At 47.8% G+C, this 12,207-nt stretch overlaps 1 protein-coding gene across 2 annotated transcripts; it reads left to right on the top strand.

The window, feature by feature from the left end:
* The first annotated feature begins 15 nt into the window (after positions 1–15).
* Positions 16–11,325, top strand: LOC124468946 (E3 ubiquitin-protein ligase pellino homolog 2). 2 transcript variants are annotated; one of them, XM_047022003.1, is made up of 7 exons: positions 16–38; positions 5,873–6,002; positions 6,263–6,364; positions 7,172–7,369; positions 8,041–8,226; positions 8,551–8,756; positions 8,871–11,325. In XM_047022003.1, the coding sequence occupies exons 1-7, from the start codon at positions 34–36 to the stop codon at positions 9,256–9,258; spliced, it is 1,215 nt and encodes a 404-aa protein (XP_046877959.1). In that variant the 5' UTR covers positions 16–33; the 3' UTR covers positions 9,259–11,325. The 2 variants fall into 2 exon arrangements, with proteins under 2 accessions (XP_046877959.1, XP_046877957.1); XM_047022001.1 differs by lacking the exon at positions 16–38 and adding an exon at positions 1,779–2,140.
* The last annotated feature ends 882 nt before the right edge of the window (positions 11,326–12,207 follow it).

Below are 12,207 nucleotides of genomic sequence, written 5' to 3'. Positions count from 1 at the left end.
CCCTCCATAAAGTCAAACCACGATAATTATTCAATGAGGTGAGTTAAGCCTGTGGATACAGTGTGGTATAATATTGGTCACCATGAATCTCACAAATCGGGGTGTGGTTATGTTGACACTTCAGTGTATTTATACATCTGTTTGGTGGCTTGTTGGTTAGTAGTAACTGACTTAACATTATTGCACTCGCTGTGAAATATATTATTATTGTTTATTGTTGCTTTTTACAGGTACACTCTTGCACTTTTGAGGTTCATGTTGTTTAATTGTAACTTGTTTAACTACATGCTCTTATGGTTCTACCCTTTGGGACTCATTTGTTTTTTCACAATGTATGCTTCATGTTTTGGCTACCCGCAATGTTTGGGGCTATCTCGTTGTTATGAGGAAGTTGCTTTGGATAAAAGCGTCTGCTAAATGCATAAATGGAAATGTAATGTTTGCTGCCTTCTCACAGGCATGCATGAGCTACAACCACTTGACATAGCCTTTGTGTCATACATGATTAGTAAATGCATAATGTAATGTCAAATTACAAACAAATTCTCACCTTACACATTCTCACTTTTTTTTTTTTTTTTTTGATTCTTTAAAACCCTAATATATGTGCTTTTGCTCAAATGGAGAAAGCTGTCTTGCTTTCACCTACCCAGTCTTTCACCTAGTCTGCCTACACGGTCTGAAACATACATTAGCATCACTGCCTGATTCTCAGGTGATGCCTGAGACGGGAAGATCCTGACCTTGTGGAGGGTAAACAGATTCCCTTACAGCCACTCCAGCGTTGGATGCCTTTCAAAACCTGCAGTACAGGGTTTAGTTTCGGCCTGATTACAAACAATAAAAAAGCGCAGTTGGCTACTGTAATTAGAATATATCAAACACAGGATGACAAGCACTAAATTCATCCACATAGGCCCGAGTAGAATTACACCTCACATATATGTTAAAGGAGGTGACTATTAAGGTCCAGACTAACAGACTAATATGTATATATCGCATAGCAAATAAGTGTTCAAGGTTCGTAAATCGTAAGGCACATAAAAATTGACTCAGTTGATAGGTTGGAAATCGACATTTTTCCTCTGGAGGTCACCAACTTTGTGACTGACTGTTGTCTCGCTAGAGACCCTGCGTGCCGTGCTGCCCTCTTGTGGTAACATTTGAGACGAATTGAGGCAACTATTGCATGGTTTATGAGAGTTGTGACTGCCCGTACACGACACGCACACAGGATTGTCGTTGCGGGTTACTTCTTTCATACAACAAGGTGTATGGCGAAGAAAATTGGAGGTGCGTTAGAGATGGTGACTCACTATCACAGCTACAGCGCGCTGTCGTATAGCTAATGCATTGTAAATAAACCCACCTGTTTCATGAAGTCAGATTTTAAAATACAAATAAATAAAAAATACTTAGAGAATCACATTGAAGTACTTTGATTATAGAAATCGGTTTAATGTTAAAAGTCGTTTATTTTCTCCAGAATTTGAATTTATAAATGCATTTGACATAGTAGTCAGTCGCAAGCTTCTCATGAAGACCTCGACATTCTGAACGATAACGGGTCTTCTCTACATATCTCTTCAATACAGTTTTTGGTCTATGAAATGTTTTTGGTCCATTAGTTACTTTACTTGATAACGACAATAAGAATTTGACATTTTGCGTCAAGGTTATGCTGTTGTAAGTGAATGTTGTATTTGCATTTTATGTTTCATTTGATTGCCCTCCCCTTCATGCCATGGTTTAGCCGACTCCCTGCCGCGAGCTGTTTTTGTACCCTCTGCTACAGAACAGATTTGTTTCGCGCGGGCCTTCAATCGATAGGCTATACAGAGAAACGATTGCAGAAGATGCTTCTCCACGGAATAACAATTAAACGAATATCAAGAGTTCTCAATAAACTTCGGCCTTTATCAAAACTTGGATAGTTAAAAATTGAGCCCACTTCCCAGTAGTTTGAAGTGTATATTCATTGTCTTTTTTCCTTTCTTTCTATTTTTTTTAAATACTATTACTCTAGAACGCAATTTTTGTGTTGAAAAACTCGTGCCAGTCTGATGAATTCACCGAAACAAGACGAAGATGATGTGCCCGTTAAAGACCCGGTAAAATACGGCGAGCTGGTGATATTGGGGTATGTAAAAGAGTATAAGATAAGCATTACCGTATAGCTTAGTTGAGTAGCGTAGTAGTAGCAGGGTATAGCATTTACTGCTAGCTCTAGGCTAGCTTACTACAAAACGAAGGAGATGACGTGTGAGTTCTGCAGGTTTTGTCCTGTCTGCTGTGATAAAGCTAAAGCCTTTTTTGTGCTCAAATTGTTAACGTTTATTGTGTTCTTCACTGGTAATATGTGGTTGAAATATCAAGTTGGTAAATGCGAGACTACTGTAGGGTAATCGTTAACTTTGTAACGCGGAGGACAGTGTTGGATGCAAGGGATAAAATGTAAGCTCATATCCTTATAATTATACTGTTACATTTAGTTGAGCCTTAAAAATTGTATTTTCTACTTCAACCCAAGTGTATTAAAGCATAAATAGGGTGAAACTAATCAGTCGTTCGGTGTATCCCCCAAAATACTATGGTGATGCCTTTTTTCAATGGACGCCTGAGTGGGTGTGAAATCGGCACTCGATTATTAAGGCTGAAAATCCCCATGATGTCATGCTGTTCTGGAGCTGTGTGATGGCAGAAAGTGGGACACGGTATAAAAATGGATAGAACATAGACACCATCATCATCCATGGCTTATGTATAAGCATGTAATAAGTAATTAATAAGTGCATGATGAGAAGTGTCTTCTACAAGACACATCCTTTCCCACACTCACTAGACAGGAAGTGCTGCACAGTTACTACCCTTTCAGTCAGTCAAGGGTTAATCGGGATAAACACCATCTCAGTCTTTTTCTCATTCTCGGATGTTCCATCCTGCTCTACAAAACTTCCTGTGCAAGCCCAAGATAACTGACCCTGTGCCCCCCCCGCTCCCGCTCCCTCTTCCTTCCTGCCCCCCCCCCCCCGCTCCCTCTTCCTCCCTGCCCCCCCTCCCCCCCGCTCCCTCTTCCTCCCTGCCCCCCCCCCCCGCTCCCTCTTCCTCCCTGCCCCCCCCCCCCCCCCCCCGCTCCCTCTTCCTCCCTGCCCCCCCCCCCCCCCCCCCGCTCCCTCTTCCTCCCTGCCCCCCCCCCGCTCCCTCTTCCTCCCTGCCCCCCCCCCCCCCCCCCCCCCCCCGCTCCCTCTTCCTCCCTGCCCCCCCCTTCTGGCAGGACATGGAGGGGTAGTGAGGCTGCAGCAGTCAGTTCCTGAATGATGATCAACATATCTCCTCTATTAGATTACCACAGCAGTCTGCTCCCGGACCCCACACACGCACCCTTCCTCTCCTCACCCTTCAACGAAGGGACGAATAAATGGCCTGCCAGTGCAACCCCAAAAATGTTGTTCAGGCTTGGGTGAAAGAAAGCCTGTTGGTATAACCGGCTGTATGTTTTATCTCTTCCCCCCCTGCCAGGCCCACCTTAACGATCGCATGCTGTGCTGCTCCCGCATGTCCCAGTGCATGTGATCTTTACAGTCACCGCCTGTTATCGCTCATTACCTCAGCCAGCCCCGACTCTGAGTCAGTGTGTGGCCGAACCCCCTGTATACGCTGCCCTATAAGAGCTCTCCCCCTCCCCGCTTCCCCTCCTCTATCTACCTCTCTCTGGATATACATTATACATATCTCCCATGCCCCTTTCACCCTGTTTTTTCTGCCCGTCCTGTCTCTGTATCCAGTCGTTTCTGGATCCTAGACTGCCTCTTCTTTCTCAGCGGCCCCACCCACCCTCCCAGTGCTGTGCTGGCTGCTAGCCGCCTCGCAGACCCCTCAGTGGCTTTCCCTCAGCTAAAATAAACTCTGTGTCGGGGGGCAGAAGGAGTGAATATTTAAACGCCGTATTGTGCTGCGTACACATCCGCAAAGCCGTCCACAACTGCCCATGCCAATCACCCTGCCTTTGCGTCTGTTCGTCCCGCCCTCCCCTCTGGTCCCTCTGCTTATCTTTTTCCTGTCTTCCCCAGTCCTCGCCTTCGTTTCTTACCCTTGGTCCTCTCCGCCTGCCTTGCCACCCTGGGTCTGATGCATGGCCTCTTCCTACCAGCCTGGTCCTAACCGGACTCTCGTACATTTCATTTGTACAGAGAGTCCGGGATCGCTCCATTGACAAGCGTTTACTTCCTTGAAGGCGGGTACTCTGTTAAAGTTTAAAACTATTGGATCTTCCCAGAGCCACTCTGGATCTTCCATAACCAATCGCTAGCGTTCGCCTAAGCCAACTCCTTCACCACTAACGGAGCGAGCTGGGCCACAAAATCATGGCCACCAACAAAACTCTGCAAAGATTGTTCTTGCTCCGGCCTTTACTTTTGGATATTCGGCAGGGTTGCCACAACGATTCTATATGGCTTTGCTCGCATTTTTCTCCGCCCGACATCAACGTCATCGTTCTCAGCCACTCCCTCTGTTCACTGATTGGACTGGTAAAACGTTTACCGGAGACATCTGCCTAATATACCGAAAGCCCAGACGCAGTACAGAAGCAAAACAAAAATTGAGCTGAAGTACGTAGGAGAGCAAAGCTACGCTATCTTCTTACCGCTTCACCCTCTCCTCCCTGTCCCCTCTCCTACTTTACACCCTATTCCTCCTCGCTCCTGTCTGGCCCCTCTCCACCCCGTGTCTCTGCCCGTCCTGACCACCTGCTGTGTTGTGCTCAGCGTGGACCTAACACGGAGGGAAGCTTCCCAGGCAGCTGTGTCTTCCCTTCAGCTTCGCTCTCTTCAGGTCTCGTGAACTTGCCCGTCTCTTGTGCTCTGCCGTGGTCTGGTGTGATTCTCCGGTATGATGGGGTCCTGTCTCCTCAGAGAGGATGCTATGGACCTGGAGGTGTGTGTGTGTGAACTGTGTGTGAGCAGAGATGGTCACAGCTTCTCAGAGAAGTGATTCAGTTTGAAAGGAGAGTTAACGGGCCCTCTCAAAGGCTTGCCCAGTGGGCATCTTATGAATAGACTTTAATTGGTACCATGCTCCACAGATTACCCATCAGCAAAAAAACTAGCATACAGCCCTCTCCTGAACTCAGAGCGTGACAATACAGTTTCGCTTACTGTTTATTTATGGACGGCCAAGTTGCACTCACTCGCACACCTGCACTCGATAAAAACACTCTTGAATGAGGTCACTGTCTGTTCACAGACTAAATCCCCATGCAATAGTGAGTTCAACATCGTGTATAGAAGAGTGCCAAGCGTAAGTGGTGATTCAGAATTGAGAGGCTTCCCAACCGACAGTCACTGGACAGGCTTCAAATGGGAGGCCTCTTTTCTGAGTGGAGGAGGTTAGAGATGCAAGAGTCATGAATGGACAAAAAGATGACAGTGCTTTGGCTGTAATTTCAGAACCAAATGAACTGCTTGTTAAGAAACCACATAACAATAAGAACCATTTCGGGTTCCATTTAAGTACTTGATTACGTATACATGTGTCTTCAGTTGTTGGTTTCTGCTGGTGGCACAGTGTGCTTGTTACAGTGTTCCTCCAGTCATTAGACCAGAGAGCCATCATGGCGTTAGGTCAACACGGTGTGTTTACATTTACATTTAGTCATTTAGCAGACGCTCTTATCCAGAGCGACTTACAGTAAGTACAGGGACATTCCCCCGAGGCAAGTAGGGTGAAGTGCCTTGCCCAAGGACACAACGTCATTTTTGCATGGCCGGGAATCGAACTGGCAACCTTCAGATTACTAGCCCGATTCCCTAACCGCTAAGCCACCTGACTGCTTTACACAGCAGCTGTGTGTGGTGTGTTTGTCCTGCTCCAGGTACAATGGCTCTCTCCCCAGCGGAGACCGTGGGAGGAGGAAGAGCCGCTTCGCCCTGTACAGGAGAACCAAGGCCAACGGAGTCAAACCCAGCACTGTGCACATCCTCAACTCACCCCAGGACAGCAAGGTGTGTGTGTGTCCTGTGTTTCTGTCAGCCTGTGTGTGTGTGTGTGTGTGTATGCCAAGGAGAAAGGTAATACTGTGTGTGTGTATGCCAAGGAGAAAGGTAATACTGTGTGTGTGTGTCTGTCCTGTGTGAGATGTGGTTAATGCTGAAGTTTTCCTGGTAGAAAGTTTTTTGACTCCGACCACTAAAATAGATAGATCTGGTTAGGCGATAGTGTCTAGCTTGGCGGTCTAACTCTGTGTGTTGTTCCTGGGTTTCAGGCTGTCCACAGCAGTGGGCAGCACAGCATCTCCTTCACTTTGTCCCGGAACCAGACCGTGGTGGTGGAATACTGCCATGACAACGACACAGACATGTTCCAGGTGAGGATACATGCCATGAAGGCTGCACACAAACGTAGTATGTCATCTCTCTTCTGCTCCAGGTCTGGTCTGGTCTTGTATCTGACCCCCCTTGTATCTAAGTGTGTGTGTGTGTGTGTATGTCTGTAGATATTTTCTGTGATTAAGTGTGCAGGGATATTTGAACAGCAACAGCATGAACAGTTGTGCTGAGCGCACCAAGTATACAGTAGTAGACCAAGACCAGACCAGTCTCCCTCTCCAGCATGGGAACATGAATTTTAAATCACCCCCAAAATAGACTGTCTGTAGGCGGCCAGCTTAGAAGAGAGACCCAGTTACTGTAAGCCCCCCAAACTGATCTAGATTTACAAGAAATAACCAACACTACCTCTGACTACTGCTCATAAAGTGACTTCTACCAAATTGGGGGATGATGAAATGGAGACGGGAGAGGGAAAGAATCTGTGAACGTTTCACCATGTTCTCCATGTTCTCCATGTTCTCCATGTTCTCCATGTTCTCCATGTTCATCATTTTTGCATGTTCATCATGTTCATTGTGTTCTCCATGTTCTCCATGTTCATCATGTTCTCCATGTTCTCCATGTTCATCATGTTCTCCATGTTCTGCATGTTCATCATGTTCTCCATGTTCTGCATGTTCATCATGTTCTCCATGTTCTCCATGTTCACCATGTTCATCATGTTCTCCATGTTCTGCATGTTCATCATGTTCTCCATGTTCTGCATGTTCATCATGTTCTCCATGTTCTGCATGTTCATCATGTTCTCCATGTTCATCATGTTCTCCATGTTCTCCTGGCAGATCGGCAGGTCCACAGAGAGCCCCATAGACTTTGTGGTAACGGACACGTCAGGTGGGGGCAAGGAGGGCGAGGACCCGTCTGTGGCCCCCAGCACCATCTCCCGCTTCGCCTGCAGGGTGGTGTGTGAGAGGAACCCGCCCTACACCGCACGCATCTACGCTGCCGGCTTCGACTCCTCCAAGAACATCTTCCTGGGGGTGAGTGGAGAGACCGTGAAGAGGGCTGACTGGGGGGTGAGTGGAGACCGTGAAGACGGCTGGCTGGGGGGTGAGTGGAGAGACCGTGAAGAGGGCTGGCTGGGGGTGAGTGGAGAGACCGTGAAGACGGCAGGCTGGGGGGTGAGTGGAGAGACCGTGAAGAGGGCTGGCTGGGGGTGAGTGGAGAGACCGTGAAGACGGCTGACTGGGGGGTGAGTGGAGAGACCGTGAAGAGGGCTGGCTGGGGGTGAGTGGAGAGACTGTGAAGACGGCTGACTGGGGGTGAGTGGAGAGACCGTGAAGACGGCTGACTGGGGGGTGAGTGGAGAGACCGTCAAAACGGCTGACTGGGGGTGAGTAGAGAGACCGTCAAAACGGCTGACTAGGGGTGAGTTGAGAGACCGTGAAGACGGCTGCCTGGGGGTGAGTGGAGAGACTGTGAAGACGGCTGACGGAAGTGAAAGCGTGACCAGGGTGAAACAAGTGAGGTGTGAGTGTCATAGGGAGTAACCGGAAAGGTCGCTGGTTTGATCTAAACATTTAGCGAAATGTTGCTCGTAGGACACATCCCTCCTACCACGTGTCTGTTACAAAGCTTCTCTAGTCAACCCAACACCCCCGGTCTAACCCTGGTCTGGTCTTCCTTCTCCTCCTCCACGCCGGCCCCTCAGGAGAAGGCCACCAAGTGGAAGAACCCAGACGGCCACATGGACGGCCTGACCACCAACGGCGTGCTGGTGATGCACCCTGAGGGCTTCCCCGAGGACTCCAGACAGGGCCTGTGGAGGGAGATCTCAGTGTGCGGAGACGTGTATGCCCTCAGAGAGACTCGCTCTGGCCCCAGCCGAGGGAAGCTGGTCAGTACCAGCTGCCGGGCAGTTTGATTGGCCTTTGATTGTTACTCAGCAGGGGATGGGTGTAGCTCAGGGGGAGAGCGTTTGGACAGAAGATCAAGTCAGACCATTTCTTACATGTCCTCTCTCTCTCTCTCTCTCTCTCTCTCTCTCTCTCTCTCTCCCTCTCCCTCTCTCTCTCTCTCTCTCTCTCTCTCTCGAAAAACATTTCAGTGCAGCAGTAGTAGTAGTGCAGTGTTTTTGAAAATCAATTTTTGCTGAATGAATACATGTGGTGTCCTGAATACCCCTATCTGTGTGTGTGTGTGTGTGTGTGTGTGTGTGTAGGCGGAGGGAGAGAGCAGCGCGCTGCGTGATGGTTCCCTGGTGGACCTGTGTGGAGCCACCCTCCTGTGGAGGACTGGTGAGGGCCTGCTCCGCGCTCCCACCCTCCGCCACCTGGAGGCGCTGCGCCAGGAGCTGAACGCGGCCAGACCCCAGTGCCCTGTGGGCCTCAGCACCCTGGCCTTCCCCAGCCTACCGCGCAGCCACAGGTAGGTGGCAGGCACCGATTGGACGGTCGACAGGACTGGGGGGGTGGTTTGTATGTAGGGTTTTATGGGGGGTTTTATGTGTAATGTGAAAGACCCACCTTTTATTCTCCGCAGCCTTGAGGAGCGGCAGCCCTGGGTCTACCTCACCTGTGGCCACGTCCACGGACGCCACGACTGGGGCCAGCGTGGGGAGGGCCGGGAGCTGAGTCAGGGGGAGGGCAGCAGCTCCACCGCCCGCCGTGAGTGCCCCCTGTGCCGGAGCGTGGGCCCTTACGTGCCCCTCTGGCTGGGCAGCGAGCCGGCCGTATACGTGGATGCCGGCGCCCCCACGTACGCCTTCGTCCCCTGTGGCCACGTGTGCTCCGAGAGGACTGCCCGCTACTGGGCCGAGACCCCCCTGCCCCACGGCACACACGCCTTCCGCCCCGCCTGCCCCTTCTGCTCCTCCCTCCTCAGCTCCCCCGGCTGGACACGCCTCATCTTCCAGGGGCCTATCGACTAGCCCCGACGCCCTCCTCCCCTCCTGAACCACACGGACGAAGGAGCACACTCTGGTCTCAGCACCCTGCTCCTTTTACTCTGCTGAACTGGAAGGCCTGGATTCTGGCTGACGGTGAGGGAAGCCATCTCTGTTCCTGTCCGGGTCCTTTCAGATCTGCATGGATGTTATTCACTACAGATCCACCTCTTAAGCAATAAGACCACTCCTGAGCAATACAGTCCTAGATAAGCTAGTTGTTGTGCTCCTCAGCTTCGTGTCACTCTTGACTTAGGTCATAAACGCTTCTATACAGTATGCTCTCTAGCACAAGGGCTAAACCAGAGGTTCATCTGATTCACTGGATGTTTGTTGACGACTGATATCTTGGTAGCTTACAGATCTTGAGATTTTATAGATTTGAGATTTCAGTCTGTAGATTCATTGGGAAAAACAAAAATGCATCCTCAATGTTCTGACAAAATACTTGTAAACTCTAAAACGGTTTTGAACGTCTTAAGAAGAGCGTCTCAAGTGAATCTGTCTGTTGACAATGTCCTGGATTGTGAACCACCTATGATTGGATACTGATTCATGACTGACTTGATCCATACAACTGTACAGAGTCAAAGGGCGCGACCTCAAAAACCTCATAAAACAGTTTTGTTCAACAACAACAAAAAAATAAAACTATTTTATTATTAATGGGGGGGGGGGGATTTTATTTAGACGTTCAGTGTTAAAATGGAACTATTTTTATAAACGAGTACATTGTTTTTAGTTTTCCGTGATGAGTGTAACCAATTACTGTATCTTTCAGTATGCTATTCTGTATGTACGGTGAACCTAGCAAAGCTTGTGAGTGAGAATATTGCCAACACTGTGTCACACCCTCAACACAACCATACTAATTGCCCAGACAATGAATGTAGCCAAATACTCAGGCTATACAGTGAAGCCTCCTCTGATGCTTGTATGCTTAGATTAAATTGCTCTATATTGTCATAGCAACTATTTTTATAACTGAGCATCACAATCCAGCTTGAAAATCAGATTGTGTCTAAGACAGAGAAAACAGGCTAGATCTTGCATGAACTTCACACAGACCTTGTACAGTGTATTGCCAAACGTTCAAATCTTGCCAATTTGAGTGTTTTTCCCTAAAACAGGATAAACCAGGTTAGGAGGAACTAGTCTTGAGTCTTGCAAATGCTCAAGTGTACCGACAACAACAGTACCCAACATCTATTTCAGACACGGATGTCACATCCCAAAATGATCTCTATGCCTATTTAATGTTTGTTTACCAACAGACCTGCTGTAGAGTTTGTAATATTTGTTGAGTAGCATTTAGGACACAGACTAGTCTCCACCCTACGTACTATGCCAGTGGTTTCACCAGAACAGTAGTTGTATAGCTCAGGTTTAGCGACGTCAGACCTCCGAGGGTAGTAGCAGAAGGAACATTTCAAGTCCTTAACTCAGCCACATGCTGTTTGCTGCGTGTCCCAGCCTGGCTGTGCTACCAGGCTCCTAACCCGACTCTGAGGATTCCACACATCTGGGTTCTAGAACTACAGGGTTGTCATGTCGCCGGGCGATGGTGTGGAATACCTCAAGATGTTTCATGCAGGGTTTAAAAACAAAACAAAAAAAGAAGTAGGCTACACATCCGTAGTATCGGTTCTTCCCCCAGTGTATCCTGCTTTTAAATATGCTGATGTTTGATTGACATGTGAGTCGAGTAATGGTAGCAACAGCACCTCTAGTATTGTTTGTTTTGAATATGAAATGTATTGTTTTGTTTCTTCTATCTATTTTTTTTTTATATCCATATTTTCTATCCCTTGTGGAATCTCTCCTTGGGAATTTGCTTGTTTTCTCAGCTCTGGTCAAAAATACCTCTCAGTTCTGTTAAGCAAAACAGTTCGCAGGTCCAGCCTTTGGGGTTCATGGATGACCTTTAACCTGGGGCTCCCAGGATCTGACCTCACTGCTAACACATTCCTTTCAAGCGACCAAACCTCAAATGCTGAGGTGTTTTGTCTCACAGGCAATCACACAACACACGTCAATAAACCTGTTCTGAAACATGTCCCCCTGCTTCAAGTGTCTCTGACTGGAGTGAGTCAAATGTCTCTCAAGGTGCATTACGCAAAGTAAATTACCAATCTAACTTGAAGGAGGATGGGGAAGTCTGTCGGAATCTGAACTGTGAGATGAGAACTGTGTCAGACCTGATGAGGCGTGTTTGTGGAGAAACTCTGTAATGAGTGCATCTCATGCATGGTGATGTGTATTGTTATTGAAGAGATTGGGGTTTTATGCTTGTGTCACCTGAACTCTGCAGATGGTGCATTTAAAGGTGTCATAATGCAGAGATCCACCAGGGGTCAGTGCTTGACTGCTGTGAATGACGACAGCTTTACCTCAGAGAAGGTTGCTTTTCAGTTGCATCACCACCTCAAATCATCTCACAGATTATAATGAGTACATTTGGCTGTCTTGAAAGTGTGCCGCACAAACCAGATAAGACATTGCTACTGTGCATAATAATAAGGCCTGAGATAAAGATAAAGAGTTTGAAAGAGTTTAGACCATTTCTTCACAAAGTTTTCAAGATGTCAAGACACACAAAAGAAACCTGCTGAGTAGAGTTATTAGAAAAGTTTGCATCTAAATTATTTCACTCTTGAACCAAGCAAGAGGTTTTTTTTTTCTTTGAAAGATTATGAAGCCTATTTCATGGGTATCTTAGTGACACACAAAACTTAAGCCGTTCTTCCCAAAAGAGAGGGGGAGAGAGAGAAACAGCGCTGTTCAGAGTGTACAGTGAGCTAGTGGATAAACAGACCCAGGTATACAGTGAAACACTGGAAATAGGAGTCACAGTATGTCTCCTGGCCGCTCAACAACTGAATATTCCCAGTGCAGTGATGCTTTATACCCCTGTTATGTTTCCTCCAGAGGGAG

This window comes from Hypomesus transpacificus, chromosome 6 (genome assembly GCF_021917145.1).
Source record: "Hypomesus transpacificus isolate Combined female chromosome 6, fHypTra1, whole genome shotgun sequence".
Taxonomy (NCBI): Eukaryota; Metazoa; Chordata; class Actinopteri; order Osmeriformes; family Osmeridae; genus Hypomesus; species Hypomesus transpacificus.
This window is presented reverse-complemented; position numbering and strand designations above follow the sequence as displayed.